Source organism: Indicator indicator, chromosome 5, assembly GCF_027791375.1.
Source record: "Indicator indicator isolate 239-I01 chromosome 5, UM_Iind_1.1, whole genome shotgun sequence".
Lineage (NCBI taxonomy): Eukaryota > Metazoa > Chordata > Aves > Piciformes > Indicatoridae > Indicator > Indicator indicator.
This window is the reverse complement of record NC_072014.1, coordinates 25,305,950-25,325,755: the sequence shown is the minus strand read 5'-3', so window position 1 is coordinate 25,325,755 and position 19,806 is coordinate 25,305,950. Positions and strand designations below refer to the sequence as shown.

At 49.1% G+C, this 19,806-nt stretch overlaps 1 protein-coding gene across 1 annotated transcript; it reads right to left on the bottom strand.

Annotated features, from left to right (window-relative positions):
• Positions 1-960: 960 nt before the first annotated feature.
• On the bottom strand, positions 961-18,854 carry STK11IP (serine/threonine kinase 11 interacting protein). Its single transcript, XM_054380852.1, has 24 exons — positions 18,800-18,854; positions 18,502-18,704; positions 16,353-16,427; positions 15,924-16,019; positions 14,873-14,980; positions 14,594-14,665; positions 13,503-13,632; positions 13,238-13,341; positions 12,522-12,611; positions 11,439-11,480; positions 10,809-10,976; positions 10,425-10,506; positions 9,980-10,339; positions 9,610-9,800; positions 8,790-8,900; positions 7,843-8,038; positions 5,885-6,370; positions 4,292-4,407; positions 4,003-4,100; positions 3,635-3,813; positions 3,322-3,406; positions 2,796-2,872; positions 1,416-1,642; positions 961-1,136 (listed from the first exon to the last, which is right to left on the bottom strand). The coding sequence occupies exons 1-24, from the start codon at positions 18,852-18,854 to the stop codon at positions 996-998; spliced, it is 3,492 nt and encodes a 1,163-aa protein (XP_054236827.1). The 3' UTR covers positions 961-995.
• Positions 18,855-19,806: the final 952 nt, after the last annotated feature.

The window sequence follows — 19,806 nt, the reverse complement described above, 5'->3', positions numbered from 1 at the left end:
CTAGCAAACCATCAGCACCCACCCTGAACAGGAGTGAGAGAACGACTGGAACTTTGTGAGATGTTGAGGAACCCTTGAAACTGCTGCAACGTTAGTATGCAAGACCTTACAGAAATATTATAGCAGTACAAGATTAAACAAGGAAAATGTGACAATTCAATAAATATAACCTTTTATTATAATAGAAAATAGTAAAACTCATGTTAAAATAGACTCTTGCTTTTGGACTGCTCAGAAAAGCCTAAGCTTTTTACCTGCCAGTGCCCACCAGGGTCCTGACCCCTAAACGATGAGCAACACATTTCTGTGCTAAGAGCCTCACAGCTCCTCCCTCCCGTGACAGTGAAAGACTACAGCAGCAGACAGAGTCATATCCTGCCAGGCAGACAGGTAAGGACTCTCTGTGGGCTTGCTAGTACAACATGACTCAACTCCTTGTGCAATCAGGCTCCTGTGTGAAGCAGGCAGCTTCAGGAAAGCCATGGACAAGAGGGAGGGGGAGGAAAAGGGGTTAAAAAAAAAGTCATCAGCAGATAATGGAAGCTGTTCTGAAACAGCCTGAAAGGCAGCAAATACACCTGCTAGAAAGACCACAGCACCCAACTGCCTCTGGCCTGCTGTTTGTCTAGTACCATTGCATGTCCCACTGAATATGCCTGGCCTGGCTCCCCTCTTCCTTCTGTGACACTCCATGTGACCATGAAGGAGACCAGCAGATACTGCCAAGTTAAAACTCTTGTGTAGCTTATGCAGCATAACAGGAAACACCCTCCACCTCCTCCTTCCAGGGCCAGCCCAGTGCAAACGAGTGACTGTGCAGTCTTGACAACTGTGTGCTCCCCTCCTCCTTCACCGTAACGGGTCAGGGGCAAAACCAGAGTAGAAAGCAGAGGCCAGAGGACAGCAAGGTCAGATGGGAGTGGCAGACACTTGGTACACCATTGCCAACACAGCAGCACTTGACTCCCTGTCCTGCCTGCCTACAGCCAACAAGCTCACTCCAGTCCTTCGCACACAGCCTTCCGTAGCTCGATGGAGAACATCTCCTCCCAGGGCCTGCGGATCCACTCCACCAGCTCTACCAGGAGCTCAGGGCACTCTGTGCGGATGTGCCAAGTGCTCTCCACTTTCAGCACCTTAGAGGGAGGAAACAGAACGAGGTCAATGAGCAGGGCCTAGCCTTGAGCTGCCAGCTCCTCCCAATTTTTGTGACATCCTCCTCCCTCTACTACTGGCCGTGGAAGTGTCCCTGCATAACTTCTGTACCGTGGCAATTCACTGTGCTCCCCTCCTTCTGTGGTGCAAACCTCTAGGTTAGGATGGGAGATGACAGCCTCAAGACACTTGGCAAGAGGAGGATCTGAGCACAATCCACACCCAGCATCTTGCGTGACCCATGGCCACCTCCAGGTTACCTCATCATAAAGCATCAGCTTGATGTCACAGGGACAGAGGCGATAGGTTATGACACTGCTAATACTGCTGATCGGCTGCTTCTCCTTCAACTGGATGTTGCTACCAGGAGGCATTTCTGCCTCACTGTCTTCATCCAAGGAGGGCTGCACCTGCCATTGGTGATTCTCTTCCAGAAGAAACAGCATAGTGTGGGTGCTCAGCAGGGTCACAGGGAAAGCAGATGTCCCTAGAAGGATATGAGGGAATAGGAGAGGCTTTGCCGAGAGCCTGAGTCACCACAGAGCCAGCTTTGCTTTCCATTCCTCCCCTAGGGAAATCCTTTCCAGTGACATTAACTGGGTGAATAGCCTTAATCAGCTTCCTGGCTGAAGAGGAGGGACAGGGTAGCTAAATGTGGCTGGGCTTGACCAGCTTATCCAAGCTCATTGCAGGAGCATGCCTAGGAAAAACACTGCCTGGCAAAGCTTGTCCAGCCTATGTCCTCAGGTGAGACAGGAAAAGACCACTGAAACCTTTGACCTCTTAAACAACACTTCACTACTCCTTAGTTAAAACCCAGCAGCTCCAGCTAAAAGGTTGCCTTACTTGGCCCGAATTCATCTAGCTGCAGATATCTGATGGCTGGAACAGAGAGCACACACAAAGTTTAAATACCAAGTTGGGATATGTCATAAGTATGGCAGGAAGCAAAGCAGTTTTGATAAACTGCAGGGAGCACAAATATCATCCAGATTATTTCAGTGGATGTAAATGAAAAGCATCAGAACTTGGGCATGTCAGATGCACAGCAATAGGGAATCAGCAGCAGAACTAGCTGAGGTTACAGGGTGTCACAAGCTGCTACAAGAAGACGTTGCCTTTCTCATCCCAGCTCACTCTTGGGAACTAACAGGAGAATCAAAAATGGGATGTTTAATTAGTCCTGTCTAACTGGCAATGAGGCTTCAGCTGGAACTGTGTTCACTTCTGGATACCATATAATCTAGAAAATGATAAAATAGTAGGGTAATAAAACTGTACTTTAAGCTCTTCTTCTCACAAGCTATTTTTTCAGTTTGAGGAGAGCAATACACACAGATTAGAGACCAGTTTCCTGCAGATTCCTTCAGGTTCTCTTTCTCTCATACTTCCCCAGTGGCCAGTGGTGAATAAGGGTGCAAAACCAGTAACAAATTCAGCACAACATGATTGCTTTGTTCATGTTGGATTTGTTTACGGAAGACTCAAATCCGATGTTTAGCACATCTGGCCCACACCTATGCCCCTAGTCCATCTCACTGCTTGACCAATGGCCTGGCTCTTTACCCACAGATTGCCCAAGAAAAATACAAAGGAACAGCAGAAGGCGTGGGACACCTGGCCACTGAGATCTCCTGTACCTTGGATCAGGTAGGCCAGCAGGTAGAAGAAGCAAGTGTCATCTGCAGAATCTGTGGTCTTGGAGTCCAGCAGAGGCCTGGAGGAAACGAAACAGTGGCCTGATCAAGGAAGAACTGTTTCCAGTCCAGGTTTGCTGTGATCTAGCTACTCTTCACTGTCCTCTTGGAGAAGGGAGGGACCCCTCTCCTCCAGATGTTGCAAAATTCCACTTCTCCTAACACGCTGCCGCCTGTCACCTTGCCAGCTAGGAACCAAATGCTGCCCTATACCTTCCCATTTTCCTTCCTCTATTATATTCTGCTCAGGTTCCTCCAAGAGAGCAGGAGTTGCCCTGCCTGGCTCATCCCCTGTGCAGCAGACATTTGAGCTAGCTGCCTTAAACCTGTAAGGTAGGCCTGGCTGCTACACTCCTGCAGCGTCCCCTCCTGTGCTGCCCTATTTTGAGCACTTTGCTCCCCAGGCACTGCTGGACAAGCAGACATCCTCTTCTGTCCAGAACTCCAACCTCTCAGAGCACATTCTTACCATAGCTGATGTTGTGGATTCATTTCCACAGTGGGGATTTCCTTCACCTTACTCCTGTGCTTAGCGGGCAGTTCTTGTATGAGGCCTAAAAAGGGAAAACGTAGATGTCATTTATTGCAAGCCCAAGGGCAGTACGTAACAGCTCAGGATGGTTTTCTAGCCTACAGAGTGGCACTGGAAGTTATGATGCCAGTTTGTGTTCCCCCCCAACTTTTTCTCTGGCAAGAAGTAAATTTCCAACATACATCCAATTACAGCTCTCTTGGTCACCCTCCCTGACCCCAGCCCAGGCACACTACAGCTCTACTCTTACATGTCAAGGTCTGCAGGAACTGGTCACAGCAGCTTTGGTTCCGGATCAGCAGATTGTAGGAGGCTTTTGGGTTCTCAAACTCCATTCGCAAGCTCTGGTGGCAGAGTCCCACTTCCAGATGGGAAATATCAGACAGGTAGTAAGAGTCATTCTTCTTCAGCCAGTCTGCAGGTTGTCCCCTAATCACAGAGCACAGCCCTCAGCTGCAGCAGGATGCCCCATCTCCTTTCCCACATCAGGGTGCAGCAGAGAGGTTTGCTAGAAGAACCTTTGTGTGTCACCACACCTCCAGGGTAAGGCTAGCACAGGCCGGCACTATCCAGCACCCAGTCTTGCTGCAGGATCTCACTCACCACAATTCTCCTCACCTGATAGCTCCAGTGACTTCCAGCACATAAATCTTGAAATCAGAGGCAACTAGAATTGAGAGGAACTCTCCTTTTCGGCCAAACTTCACCATGACCACCTAGAGCACAGAGAGGGTAGGTTATAGCACTGGCCTGCCCCTTGCCAGCCTACCCAGGCAAAGGACTAACTCAAACACTCTTCATCTCCCTTCACATCCCACAGTCTCTGGGATGCCACCCTATTGTGGAACTCTCAGGGTGACAATAAGGACAGGAAAGGAGCTGTAGAAGTGGTGATGCAGGAGCTCACCTTGAGGAAGAACTGGAACTCCTCAGTGTTCTCCTCAAAAACCTCCATATCCAGGTAGAGCTTCAGTCGATGATCCACAGAATGGAAGTCCCTTGCGTTCAGGATGCTGTTTACAGCTGAGGAGAGTGAAGGGTAGGATTGACACTTTGTCCACCAACCACGTGCTGCCCAAGCATTCCATGGCAGCAGTATCACCCTCTCTGCACAGCTGCTTCCATCAAGTCTCTCCTCAAGATAAAGGGCTAAAGCTAGGGCTTTCCAGGCTACAGATCAAGGGACTTCATCACCCCCAACATTTGCTTTTCAGATATACAACACTTTGGCCTAACCCATCTTTAAGCTACACTTGGATGTTTAATCACAGGAGAACATTGTTTTGCTGCCCATTTTGGCAGGGAAGCAATTCTTTATCACAAAGCCAGAAAGATATTTCTCATTTCAGTTCAGGTCAGCAATTTAAACTCTGACTTCGACTGTGGTGAGGCTAAAGGGCACTGAGGAAGACACCAATAAAATTGTTTAAGCATATAATTAGGTTTGTCATGCAATTGTATGACCAAATAATTTATACACCATACTGACCAAGAGTACACATTTCCCAGCGCAGGCTGTTCTTTACCAGAAACACTACCCTGACCAACTTCTCAGCAGAAGCCTTTTCATGGACTCAGTTTTAACTTGGGACCTTGCAATTTGACCCAAAAAGTAGAGACTGTTTTATTTCTTACACTTCCAAGTGTAGGAGATTGAACACAGAAATTCTAAACACTGGTTCTACACCAACTCTTCTTTAGAGGCGCAGCAGTCTTAGAAGGCTGGGGGAGATCTCTACAAACTGAGAAACTGAAAGGTTTGCAAATCAGGACTAGGCTGCAGTTGCAATGGTCACTTGGTGGGCTGGACCAGATAATCTCCATAGCTCCTTTCCAACTTCAGTTGTTCTGTAAATCATAAGCCCAATGATGCCCAAGCAACAGCAACAGCTCAAGCAATTTTTGATTTCTACTACATTAAAATTCCAAGAGCCTTCACAAAAAGCATTTATGGGCCTCCTAGTAACTACTGTCTTGCACAATAGTCATCACAGCCAGCACTCAGTCCCTTCTTTTGGGCAGGCTTCGCCATCTGAAGGTCACAAAGACCACTGAGGAAAACACACGTAGCTGTAGATTCACTAATCAGAGTCTCCTATAAACACAGCAGCCTCACACTGCACTGAAGCCAGAGAATAAAGACAGAGAAGCTGTACAGGCTGTTCTCCAAAGGTAATCCTCCAGCTGGCAGCTCACTGCTGCCAGGAACCAGGGTGTCTGTAACTGAGCAGTACAGCTCCCCGAAGAAAACCCTATTACTCAGGTCTGAGCAATACTAGGGATGAGGAGCTAAATCAGTTTTTCCAATCTTCAGGCATGAGGATTGAACAAAGAGGGGAATGAAGAACTCTGCTCTCAAGAGCCATGGTCACTGCTGCTTACACTTGCTGACCTCCCTTCTCCATTAAAGAGGAGGCAGTGCACCCTGCAAGCACCAGCGATAAAGCCCAGCACCAAGCTGTGCACACCCCTAAACCCTGCAGAGCTCCTGCATACTCACAGGGACTGAGATTCCACATTTCCTCGGACTCGGAGTTCAAAGAGAGCTGGGAAGGAGTGGGCTCACAAGAAACACTGTAACGGTAGCTCCCCATCAAGCTGCTTCCATTGGTGTCTACGTGGCTGAGGGATGAGTACTGGCTCTTTATGCCCAGCTCCTTCTTCCCACAGCCCCCATCTGAACTGCGGGAGCTGGCATGGAGAGTGCTGCCGTCGTGGTCACTCAGTTCTGGGGTCCTGGTGCTGTTGCTGGTATCTATTAGCAAGCTGTCCTCCCCGCCGACGGAGAGCTTCCCACTCTCACACGGTACTTCCTCTGGGCCCTCCTGCTGGCTGCCTCCCTCCAGGACAGAGTCTGACAGATCCTCACTCATGCTGTCAGGGCCAGGAGCCAAAGGTGTGCTGGAGTACACCTCTGAAGGCAGGATGACCACGTGGTCACTGCAACAACTGGGACAGGCTATAGGCTCAGAAGGTGCTGCAGCATCTGTGGAAGATTTTGTGAGGAATAAAGAAAGCTCACCCTCAGCAAGATTTTAGTTGTGGTCTTATCCCCTCTGCAAACCACAAACCACCCCTTTCAAAGCAGAAAATAGTCTGACTTGAGGAGCTTGTTGAGCAACTCTTTCACAATCATATCCTACACACCTCCCATTCTAAATCAATGAGAAATTCCAGATCAGTACCAACATCCACCTGAAACAGCTCTGCTCAGATTTAGGGTGACCAGTGTGTGCCATAGTTGCACATGAAACTACATCAGGGCTTTGGGTCATGACTTTCCTCTGCTTTGTGTCCACAAGTGCTCACATAAACTTTGAAGGCAAGCTCATGAACAGTTAATCCAACTTTCCTTAGCCACCTCTGTCCCCAGCTCGGTTTATCTTCTAGCCAGCCAAGCCACAAGCATGCCATGTCCCTCCTCCAGCTGTCTTTATCCCTCCTGACCCCAGTTCCTGATGCTTCACACAGACTACAGCAGACTCAGCTGGATCTTGGGCCTCCCACTACCCTGGTGCATAGGTGAAAGTGTCCCAGGGTGGTAGGCAGTGCTGCAGCCAGGACAGCATCTCTGCCCTCACTGCAGCACTTCAGTCTCAGGATACATCATCAAACAAGCAGCATCTTCAAAGCTAAGCCTGGGCACTTCCCACTTCAAATATAAACTGAGCTTTGAAGAACTCGGGAAGCAGAAGATGCCTATTCAGCACTCACCAGGTCTCAGCTGAAAAACCACATCTAGTTTCAGACACCCAAAGAAAAATGTGGACAAATGTGAAGGAGTACAAAGGAGATCAGCAGGAGTAACGGCATTGTTTAAGATATGAGTGACAAGCAAATTATCTAGGGAGTTGAGCTTATTTAGTCTAGAGGACAGAAGACAGGACTGGTGGCAGGGGTAGAACAATGGACCTCAAATACAAAGAAAGGAATAAATCATTCCACATAAGGGAAGCAAGAGTGGGCTTAAGATCACAGTCAGGGAGACTTAGGTTAGTGTTCTGGTTGCTTTACTGATGCCTAACAGCCAAGGTTTTACCTGAAATACTGGAGAAGATTCTCCAGAAGCCTCTGTTAGCAAAAGCCCTTTAGAACAAACTAGTCTCTGTGGCAGAACTGATCACAGTTTGAACAGGATGAGAGCTTACATGACCTTTAATGCTTCTCCTAGACTTCACATTTCTGTGGACCATCTGCTATTTCCAGCCCCTCTGTGTTCTCCCAGACCCCAGGACACCCAAACCAGGGATGCTCTTCACTTAACCTTAACCTTCTAGTGAACAAGGCAGGGTCTTCCCAGTCCAAGTGGGCCCAGTGGGAGTACATCTCACAAGTTTTAATTCCAGTACAGCCAAGGCATCACCCTCTCCTGTAAGGTCCATACTGAACACGACAGCTACCATTTTGGCAGTCTGCCTGGGGTTAGCCAGCATGCTTTTTCTGAGCACTACATCCTACCTTGATTTGAGGTGGCTAGGCTCTCCAGGATTTTGGCATCTTCAGCCTCTGAAGGGTAAGAACTTTTGTGCCAGGGAACCAGGGGCTGTGAAAACTCCCGCTTGCATTTCAGGCACTGGAGCTTCATAAATCCCTTTTCCTGGTCTTGATTTTGACGATTCTCTTCAACAGCTGGGGACAACACTTCAAGGACGCACTAGAAGTAGTGGCACAAGGAAAAGAGTGCTAGCAGGCAGCTCTAAATGTCCAAATGAAAGCAAGCCTCTGACATCAGCAAGTCTCACGTGCCTCAATACCTCATTTCAGAGTGCAAGGAAATGGTCCCAGGCCATTTCCTAGCTAAGAGTACCACAGCCAGCATGTGCAAGACTTACCAAAAGCACAGAGCTTCACTGTAGGAGACCAAAAGAACCTGGCTTTGCAGGTCTGTGCTTTGTATCTACATACTGACAGGCTCTCTCTGGAACTCTGTTCTCAAAAGTCTCATCTATTTCTGCCTTCTCTGTAACAACTTGTTTAAATATACTTAAATAACAGTACTTTGAGAAAAATACTTGGATTTGAGACCAGAGCTAGTACAGCAGCTGCACAGCCAGAGCTACCATAGCACTGAGACTTTCACTATCCACAGGCTAAGTGCAGGCTAGCCTGCACACAGCACCCAGGAAACACTGTATTGCACATGCACAGTGAGTAAGGGTCACTAACTCAACCACTAACTTTTCTTCCCGTGAAGCACCCTTTATGACCAACAGCTTCACTGCCCATGGCCACGCTCACAGGTCATTTGTGCAGCAGGATAACTCCTGAGCTAACAAGCCAGGCATGGGCTGCCACAGGACAGCAGATGCACAGGTGCGTGGAGAACAGGGGCCCTGTACTGCCAGGAAGAATTTTGTGTCTTCCAGTAACACTGCCCAGCTTCCCAGGCCTCCAGCCTGCCCCACCTGCAGGCACTGCTCCGGGCAGTCATCAAGCACCACGTATTTACGCTTCTGCCGGTCCTTGCGGATGTAGCTGAAGTGCAACGTAAGGACAGGGAAAACTCGCTCCAGGTCCTGCAGGAGACAGAAAACACCAGTCCTAGAAGGAGGACACGGCATCCTGTGTGCAGACTGGATACAAAACATTCAAGAGGTACAATGGTAGGAAAAAAAATGATTTGGGAGTTTTTGGGGAAAACAGAGAAATCTGAGAAGCCTGTGAACATGTCCATGCACACACTGGGTGTTAAAAGCCTGCCATGAGGAAAATGATTTCCAAACTCCCTTTCTAAAGAACCACAAAAGCAAAACAGGGCTGGGAGTGCTACAGCCTGCAGACAGAGCAAATGGAGAACCACCCACTGATCCACCAGTAGATTTCTAAACATCAAACTGAGCTCAGTGCTTCACTGTCTAAGAAAAAGTGCAATCCACACACAGTCCCTCTCCAAGGCCAGGGGGATGTCCCAGTGAAGAATGGATGGGAAGGAGGTCTCTGTTTCATTTAGGGTCCTCAAGAGTCCCTCATTCCTGTGCTCTGGAACAAATCCAGCCATTATCTTTAACTTCAGCTTTGGAACAGAATTGGTGCTGGCTTTTGCTGCATTATCACAGGTACTCTAAGCAATACAGATGCTCTCAGATACACATGCATTGGATGGAAAAAATGCCCATGCAATCAGGCTTTTCAGGAGCTCGGAAAAGACCTGACAGAGGTCTAAAGCCAGAATGCTGGCCCATACAGGGATTAAATGCCAAAAGCTCACTCAGAGGCATAACTCACCATCCTCTTCCAGTTCATTTCAGAGGTTTCTACCTTCTGCAAGCATTTCAGCTCCAGCTTGTGGAGGACTCTGCCAGCCTTCAGTTCCACCTCAACCACATGCTTAGCTGTGACTCGCAGAAAGATCCAGTCTGGCTCTGGGTCCCCTTCCCCTTCTATTTGGCTTACCAGCACTGGCTGGCAAAGGTCCACTGCCAAACAAGACAGTGCAAGTCAGTACAAACATCAGGCCTTCAGGCCTGCTTGGGCTAAGTCATTAAAATTCCTACAGTACTGGGCAGCATGATAAAGCTTCAGAAATATCACACTTGACCCATCTGTTATATTGTCACCTATGCCCTCAAGCACAGCAGTGAAAGGACCTGATTACCTTCTGGCTTCTCCTCATCCTCCTCCCCCAGCATTAGCTCATCTGCTTCCTCTTCTCCTCTCTGTTCTGCTACAGGCTCATCCAGCTGTGCTTCCGGCTCTTCCTCCTTCTCAGTATCATTCAAAGGAGAGGATTCTTCCTGTGATACCTGTGGTGTTCCTTGCTCTGGGTCAGAGCTCTCACTCTGCAAGTCCATTGCAGTAGGTCTGTCTGTGATTTCATCTGCAGAATGGCTATGGCAGATGACAGGTACTTGGTCATGCTCCTCCAGGTGTTTCTTGTACTGCAGCCAGTCAACACCAAAACGATCTCTGAAGCTGTCCAAGCGCTCCATCTCCTTCTGGTGCTGTAGGACCAGGCCTGCAGAGAGAAGAGCCATGCCAGAGCACTCCTCTGACTGTGGGCAGTTCAACTTTGTGTTACTGAGGAAGAAGGGAAGCCTCACCAGCAGACAGAGGCAAAACCTGGGGCTTATGTTCTGTGTCGCTGGGCTCCGAAATACTTGCTCTGCGCACTTTGACTTTTCCCTGGAATAAACAGGATAAGAATAGTTGGGAAGCACCAAAACAACCAAAACAGAATCTGATGACAGGCTCTGCCAAGCCAATGGGGTCATCGCTGTTACAGTGCAGAAGCACACCATGAACCATTTGTCACAGTCTATCAAGACTGGAGCTAATCCCAGCCCCTCCCCGACACACAGCAGCATAGAGTTTCATTACCACCACCAGTACAAGACCACATCCCACTGCATGCATCTTTCACTTTGAGGAAGCCCCTTCATCCAACACCCCAGATACATGGTTAAGAAGCTATCTCAGTCCCAGACCTTGCTTTTCTTCCGAGGGAGTCTGACAGCCACATTCTCTGCTGGAGACTGACTGTCACTGAAGTCTGCAGCACAGGAACTGTCCAGAGCACTGCGGTCCAGTGCAGTCTTCTCTGAGGTAGAAGTGTGGATGGACTGTGACACACTTTGCAGAAGTCTTGGAAGGTGCTAAAGCCAAAAGAGAGCACTGCAGGCTGAGCGCAAAGGGGAGACAAGGTAACCAAGCCACAGCTCATGCTGACAACTTCCCTGCCCCTCACCCCAAACTTCTACCATCTCAGTTGACATGGTTGAGCGGATTGTTTATCATGACCACTCCCATTTAAGTCAATCTCTGCCTTTCTTAAAAACAGCAGATGGTAAACTGGTAACTATTTGTTTTGCTGACATGTAATCAAAGTGTCAACTGGCAGATAGCACCTGAAGAGGAAACAGGCCAGGCTCCAAGTTCTGCAAGACTACACAGGACAGAGTAAGTTACACTGGCCAAGCTCAACAATTGCTAGGAATAAGCATGGACTGAGCCAGAATAAACTGTGTCAAAGAGTCAAAGCAGCCCATACAGATTTTACAACACAAAAACCTGCCACAGTTCCCTCTTCCAAAGCCAGTAAGAACAATTATTCTTACCATTAGGTCCGAGGAAGAGAGTGGCTCCCCATCCAAGAGGAACTGTAATTAAAGACCCATTTGCAGTCAGATTACATTTGGCTGGCACATACTCAGGACAAGATCTGCTGACTCCTATTCCTGTTCAGGCCACCCTAGGGTTGGGATCCCTGGCACAAAACCACAAAGACTACCAGAAACAACCCCATTCCTGCCTATCCATCACTCCTTCAGTTATAGCTACCTGACCTAATAGCACATATGGCCAGAAGGGAACATTGTGGATTTCCTGTTTACAGACTTCATGACTCCCAGAAATGTATCCAAGACAGTCTGCGGAAGAGATACAAAAAGATTATTCTACAATGATGCATGAATTGTTTTGAAAGGTACTCACTTTCACCCTACTTCTAGCCCAAGTCTACCTAGCTTCCAGTAAGTTGAGCTCAGTGAAAGCCTGTGCCAAGATGTAGTTTGAAGAGATTGAATGCAGCCATTTGCCACTAATATGAAGGGTAAACCAGCTCTAGGGCACCTCTGAACATTAGCAAGCAAGTTTACTTTGCTAATTTGCTCTCTTTGCTGGCTTCTTTATTTAAAATCAGATTACCTAGAATAAACACCAGAGTACACCAGAGATGACACCTAGCTGAGAGAAGGGTGATGGGGAGAAACTGAGAGGTGGCCATGGCTGACAGAGGAATATGTAATAGTCAGGCTGGGCCAAGACAGCAAGTCCCTTCTTTGCAAAGTCAGCTACACAGCCACCATCTAGCAGCAACAAAGTTTTGGAACCATCACTGAGTAAAACTCATGAAGTGCACAATGAAGATGTGTTAAGATCTGAGGCCCTGCAAACCTGAGATCAGTGTTCAACTCTGGTCGCTCTAGCCAGCGCATCACATAAACATTTAAGGATAAACTACCTGAAAAAAACCAAAACAAACCGTAATACAACAAACCAAACCATAATACAATCACCAGTGTTATGTCACTGGAATAAATGTTTAGGTTTGTGAAATTCTTTCCCCTCACTTGACCTTGAGTGTCAGAACACCCTACACCTTCAACAGCCAGGACAGAAGGCACATTGTTAATACTCACATTGGAGGAGGCTGCCCTGGGAGACAGATGTACAAGGGTTGCAGATCGGTGGTTTTGATGGAACCATAATGGGTTTCCCTCTAAATGCAGCTAGGCAGGGGAAATAGAGAAATTGTTATTACAAGCAACAGTCTAATGCTCAAGCTGATCTGCCTGCAGGCTGCAGGCTTTCTCTCTGCCTCAGGAAATTTTCTTGGAGCAGAACGGTGATCAAGCCAGGAGAGGACTAAGCTTTTACAATGAGTCCTGAAATTTGTTCAGCAAATAGAGAAGAAAATTAAAGTACTTCCTACTTGTCCCCCTAAATCATCAGGGGCTTTTCCAGTACTGACTCTGAGAAGTGTGGAGAGAAGAATCGTTTGCAGGCTATCTTCCCTCACAAGCACTGTAGTGACTGCAGCTATCCTCCCTTAGACTTCTCTGAAAACACAATCCACAACAGGATTAGGGGAGGATCTTTACTGAACCTGACAATGTTAAAATTAAAAAGGGGGAGAAGGGAGGTGGGGATGGGTACATAAAAAAAAGGTTAGCTTGAGCAGGGTGAAGGCTGAAATACAGGTGTCTCTCTATGGCCCCCTCATCAGCTTCCTGCATTAAAATTGAGTGCTCAAGAGCTGAACTGATCTTTCAAAAATCTCTTACCACACAGACTTTACTTTGCATCCTCTGATATGACATCTCTAATCTATCAATCCACCAGGCTTTGTGCTTACTTTTTTAAAATAGTGCAGAGTGGACAATGGTGCCAACTGGGCATGTTCCAGCAGGAGGTTATAAGCCACATCTAGGTGCTGCAGGTTCACTAGCTGTTCAACTCCTGCCAACAAACAGAGAAGCCATCAGCATGCTAGAAGATATATCTTCCCCCAAAACCGAACTCTACTAAAAATAGCTATGCCCAAGATTTCAAGTTCTGTTCCTCCTCAAGGAAGAGAGAAAGGCTTTGAACTCAGAAATGCTCCTCTCTTGTGGGCTTACCATTAATGCTGTCAAGCTCGTTGTTACGCAGGATCAGAGTCACCAGCTTGGATTGGCTGAAGATGCCAAGGTTTGGCACCTTGGACAGGAAGTTATAAGCCAGATTGAGGTATTCTAGTTCTGCAAGGGTCTGTTTAGAGAGAAGAGCAGCACTGGATCAGCTGGGACCGTAGCTCAAAGCCTGACCCTGAACTCAAGACAGGGCACTAGCCCCTGCCATTGTTTCCATTCCACCAAGGTCAATCAACAAATGAGTTTCTTAAGACTGTTTCTCTAGCAAGACTTTGACATTCACATTTGCATTGGTTTGTCTAGGGTTGCTCAGTTGATCTAATCACTTTACAGAATTTGCTAGGTGCAGCTTTCTCCTTCCTCATCAACTTCAATGGAGCACAGGAAAGGACTGGACCCTCTGCCTCAGCAAAAGGACTGAACTACTAAAAGAAGTCCTTCCTTACCTTTTGCAAAAATGATGGGGAATGATACATTGTGAGCTCCACCAACTCCATGAAAAGTTTCACAGCTTCTCTTAAAAGAAGAGGATCCAGCCCTGCAGACCATGGGTTTTATTGCTATTCCCCAGAGATGCACATGCTGCTGTGATGGCCTACCACCCTTCTACAGTAACCAACAGCAAGTTTCTGAGAGCAAGAAGGAAATGCTGCTGTCAGTCTGAGCAAACCAAGCAGCAAGTCTCTGCAGCCCCAAGCCTGGCTACGTAATTCCCACCTGCTGCACAATAGCCAGCCAGGTCTTGGCCACAACTGAGCACTGCATGTGTGGCTATACGCAGTATGCACTGTGTGTAACCCTGTAGTTATCTCATAGCCACACCAGAGTGACAAGGGACACACAGCGGTACACACAGCTAACCTTCTTGTCTTGGAGCAGGTGAAGAACACTGCCTTCTCTGCCTCAGTGGCACAGGGGCTGCACATACAGGACAACAGCTCTAAATTACATGCCTGCTGGGCCACAGCTCCAATTTCTTTTGCTATGCTTCACTTAGCAAGCACATGGTCAATGGTTACAGCACTTTAACAGTGCCCTCACCACACAAGGAAATGCTGGTGCTCACCCAGGATACTCACTGTTAAATAGTGCTCGCAATCCTGGATCTTGTTGTGGCTCAAATCCAAGACTCGCAGAGCATTCAGTAATTGCTGAAGGACAAAAACATACTAGATCAAGTCCTACAAATATCTCTACTGCAGCATAGAAACCCTGTCCTGCTGGAAGAGGCCAGCAAAATGAGCACTGCCCACTCCTTCCCACCCAGAGCTAGCAGGATCAGTAAAGGAGTGCCCTGTTCCTGGCTGTGATCATCACCTCTCTTCCCCTCAGCCACACAAGAAGGATGCCACACTCACCAGTGAGTTATCCAAGGCAGTGATCGAGTTATAGCTGAAGTTCACAGTCTGCAATTCCAACCATGGCAGAGCACAGCTCAGATCTCCACCACATGCTGATATGATTTCCTAGGAGGAAGTGAGGAGCCATTCTGCAGTGAGCATTAGCTGTTACAGTAACAGCAGATGGACATAGAACAGCTCGTCTAGAAAGAGGCTGGTATGTTGTGCCTTACAGACCCTGCCTTGCCCAAAGTAGCAATAACTTTCATGTCACTAATTCAAGTATTTGGAGGTGGTGGGAATTGCATGGCTAGATATTTAGAAAGAAGGGGAGATGCTGGAAGGGGAGATGCTTTTGCTTCCTACACTCAAGTGGTAACAGTTAACCTGTTACCATTTCTAGGCTCTGAACACTAAGCACAGTGATTCATGCTAATGAAGCCTTTTTCACACCTCCCTCAAAGCAGATCTATGACACATATGCCCTGGACAAACAATTTGTGCTGTAGCAGATGAAATAAGTTCTCAAAGCATGACCTATCAGCAGCTCCTGCTCCCAAGCAGGCAGCTGCTTCTGTGCTACAGAAAGAGGCCCAGGCCCCAAAGCTAGCACAGCCTACACTACTCAGTTCTCTGTGCCTAGGAGCTTGGTTTCAAGTCTCAGAAACCTGCTGGGCACCACTGCAGATAAGACAGTGGGGCACAGCATTCCTTCTGACAATCACCTTTAATTTAAGGAAATTAACCTCAATCAGGTGTAGGTCTTGGAACGTGGAAACAGCCAGACACAGAACAGTCAGACCTCACACATACGAATATTGGCTGGAGCCAGGAATTCTCAAGCAGCTATAAAGGAGATTACATAGCACTCACATATCCAGCCAGGGAATACTTCAACAGTTTGAGTCAGGAGTAGGACCCCAGAATGGAAAAGGGACAAAAAGCCATATACAACAAGGACTGATAGGATAGTTAACACTTTCTTTACATCTTCCTTGTGTGAAGGGCTGTGGGATTAAGACGGCCTTTCTCCTGCAATTTTACCCATAAGCTGTGTAGAGACACTCACCTCCAGAGTACTGATACATTTGCAACAGGTTAGAGATTCCAGCTGAGAATAAACAAATCGCAGTCCTTGGAGGCAGTGTGGAGGGACAGACCTCAGCTGCAGTAGTGATAAGAAAGTAAGAACAACATACATCAAAATATTACAGTGTAAATAAAATATTATGGTATAAAATTATACTGTAAGCTACCACCCCAGGCCTAACTTTGCAAGGGATCTCCCATTTCCTTGCTGGAGTCTCCCTCATTAGAACACCAGCCTTTGCTTATGTCCAAGCTTTACCCCAAGCTAGCGTTGCAGGAGTTTAGACTCAGCCTTCTAGGAAAGTCACAAAAGTCTACACAGCTCCTAGAAGAGGCATTCTGCAACCACAAAGCTAAGTCAGGAAAAGCCAAACAGCAAAACTCAGTCAGTTCTGCCTCCTATACTTACTTCGAGATGTCGGAGGGACTTGAAAGGGAAGATCTTCACAGCAGATTGCAAAACACAATTTGATACATGAACAAGCTAGAGAAATCAGAAATAAAGTCTCGTGTCAAGCTCCATCTGTGCTGCAGTACTGCCTTCCTGATGCACTGACCACAGTCCTTTGAATAGGCCTCCACCTCCAGCTCAAGTGTTTGTTAACAAGCTTTCCCCTCATGCTGGTATTGGCAGTCTCCTGGTCCCATAGTTCACAAGAGGTCAAAGAGAAAAGCATGTTAGCTAGTGCAAGACCATGGTCTGCCAGACCATAATGCTGCTTTTTTATTCCCCTGTACATGTGGCTTCACTACTTTCAGAACCACAGGGAGGTCTGACAGCTGGATTCCTCATCAACCAGCATGAACAAATCTTCTATGTAAAGACAAATCTAACTGCTGGAGCTGTGTTTATTGAGCAGCTGAGCTGAACTAGCACACAGGTGGGAGGTGTGTGTGTGCACTTCACTAGAACAGGCCAAATAAGGCAAATAAGATACAATGGAAAACAGAGTTGGTCTCCAGGACACTCTTAGCATTAGACTGAGGTACCTGCAGACCTCTTGTTTGCATTCTGTAGTGCAGCCACAGGCTCTTTCACCACAGGTTTGTGAAGCTGTGTACATGCACTGCAGAGCAGCTTATTCAGCTAAGCCTTGTATGCTTTCTACAGACAGGGCAGAACCAGTATTTCAAAGTAGAGTCAAGAAGCAGTTAATGCTTCCATCGAAGACACCAGAGTACCACTGCAGAGATCATCTCTGCCAGCTACACTGACTTTCATGCAGAAGTGACTCATCAAGTGCAGAACTGACACCCCAAGGCCTCCTCATCACTACTACTTCCACAGTTAAAGCCCTGATGGTGATGAATCACTGCCCACTGTGTGCCAGCACTAATGCAGTGTGTTGAACAGGACCATTTGTAGGGGAAGCTTGCACTGAGAGGCTCTGATGATTCATTTTAGCAAAGTTTATTTCAGGTGCCATCCTTGCTCCACATCCTGACTGTCTCCTCTCCCTCCACTGTCTTAAGAATCTGATCAGGCTGATATATGTTACTAGCTTCTCCAAGCAAATCAGTTACTGCACCCCAATGGGTAGCTTCCCTTTCTTTGTTACAGAAAGAACCCATTTCTTAGTTAACACAAGCACTTGTCACAGCATGCTCCTGACTGCAGCATCCCTCCCCACCCCTCCTGCCAAGGGACACGTGTTTCTCCAGGGGCTCTGGGCCCAATTGCAATCTCCATCCTCAGCACACTGACACAAATCCCCCCAGCAACGTTCAGATAATCTCTCCAATCTGCCTCATACACAAAATACTTTTAATGACATTGCAGGCCTAGTGCTTTGCCACAATACCTCCTGAGCACCACTGTGGAACCTAAGAGCTGCTAATTCCCCTTCTCCTTTCAGATGCTCCTAACAGTGGCCCCGTGCCAACTACAATTCTGTGCAGCCTCATAACACTTGCCATCTTTCAAAAAGCCCTCTGAAAGTTCCCTGACTGCATATTTTTATCTTTATTACAGCCTTCTTAAAATTAAGGAGGATACAAAGGCAGACACACTATTAGCACTATCCTACATTGTCACTCAAATCAACCATTGCCCCTGCCCAGGCAGGAACATGTAAAACTCAGAAATAATAAGCAGAAGGTCTCAGAGCACTGGGTGTGCACATCTAACTGCTCTGCCCAAATACACTGGCTCTTCTGCCTCCAGTCACCACTCAGGGAGTGCTCAGCTGTACTCAGTTGCCAGATACTGCCAGAATTGCTCGAGCATTTCAGGAAATAATCATCTTCCCAACAATGTCAACACCTTACCAAGGTCAGAATGGAATTAACTCCTGCAGAACCTGGCTTTAACTCTGAAAAACTTTCCACTGAGTGGCATGGCTGATTCTAGATGAAGTACCTACAGACTATGATGCTGAACTATGACCCCATGAAACAGCCCTGTGAGAATTGCTCAACCCATGTAGCAAGCACGTAAGACAGCATCAGTGGGCACCACGGGAGGCCACTCTGAAGCAGGCAGCTGTGCCTGTCATCCCCACTGGGCAGCCCTGCAGTACTCCTGGTCCTTAACATCCCCAGCCACAGCAGGTACCGACCTTCAAGGAGTGAGTCTTCTGCAGGACATCGAAAAGGAACTGTGCCTGGAGGATGGTGGCCGTCTCGGCGGGGTGCGAGGGCAGGGCCACAAAGCCTCGGTTCTGGTTGCGGAAGCCCAGGTGCTGCTCGAAGACCTGCGTGAGGTGCTGCAGGGTGGGGGTGAGCAGCGTCAGCGTGCTGGAGCCGTCCAAGACAAGGTCCCCTAGGAGGAACCGAAAGGACAGAACGGATTGTAAGCACGGCTGCCCCTACACCGGGGCCTTCACCCCGGCCAAACCCAACGGGTTCCACACTTACCCGCGTCCTGCAGAAGCCGCGCCAGGCCGCGCACCAGTGTCTCCGCCGCCGCCATCTGCAGGGGACCGCCAGGCGGAGGCGGAGGTGGTCGCGGCGCCGCTCGACACAGCCCGTCCCGTCCCGCGCCGTTGCTGCCGGTCTCTCGCACTTCCGCGTTACCACAGAGACGCGCCCTTCCGCCGCACCAACGAGGCGGCCTAAACAGCTAGAGCGTCGCTGCTTACATCCGGTTGCCATGGAACCCGCCCCAGCGTCCCCCGTTCCGCCCGTCGGGGCCCGCGCCCCCCAGCCCCCGCCCCGTCGCCGCCACCCCGCGCTGCCTGGGAGCTCCCCGCGCCGTCGTCCCGGAGCCCCACCGGTAAGCGGGGAGCGGCCTGGGAGAGGCGGCGAGCTTGTGCCGCGCCCAGCGCAGGGCCGGGGGAGGCCGGGAGAGCAGCGCCGCCCGCCGCCGCCGGCACGGCACGGCACGTGTCGGGCGGAGCGCGGTGGCGGGGCCGGGGCGCGGCGCGGCGGCGGGCGGCTCTCCGTCTCCGGCGGTGCGAGGTACGGGCCGGGCGGGGGTTGAGGTGGGGGCGGGTCCTGGCGCTAGCCCCTCCGCTGCCCCCGCTGCAGCAATCCACGGGTCCCGCGGTCACGCGTGGCGGGCGCGGTTGCCCCTTAGAGCCCAGGCAGCGCGCTCGGCTGCTCTTCTCCGGCCCCGTGTGCGGGACTCGGCGTTCACAGGGCGCTCCGGTGCTGCAAGGTGCATGGTGCGGTGCACGGCGGTGCATGGCATGGGGCAGGTCGGTGCATGGCATGGGGCATGGCACAGCACGTAGCGCAGCCCCGGGCACGGCACGGTACGGTGTGGTCCCGCGCACCGCACCATACAGATTGCACGGCATAGTACAGCACAGTGAGTGGTGCATCCCCAGTGCCGTCGCTCCCGTGTGTGTGTCTGTTTGTCTGTCAGAGCCGTCCGTACGTCCAGTGGAGGGGTGTCTCCTTGTCACTGTCTGGTAGTGATA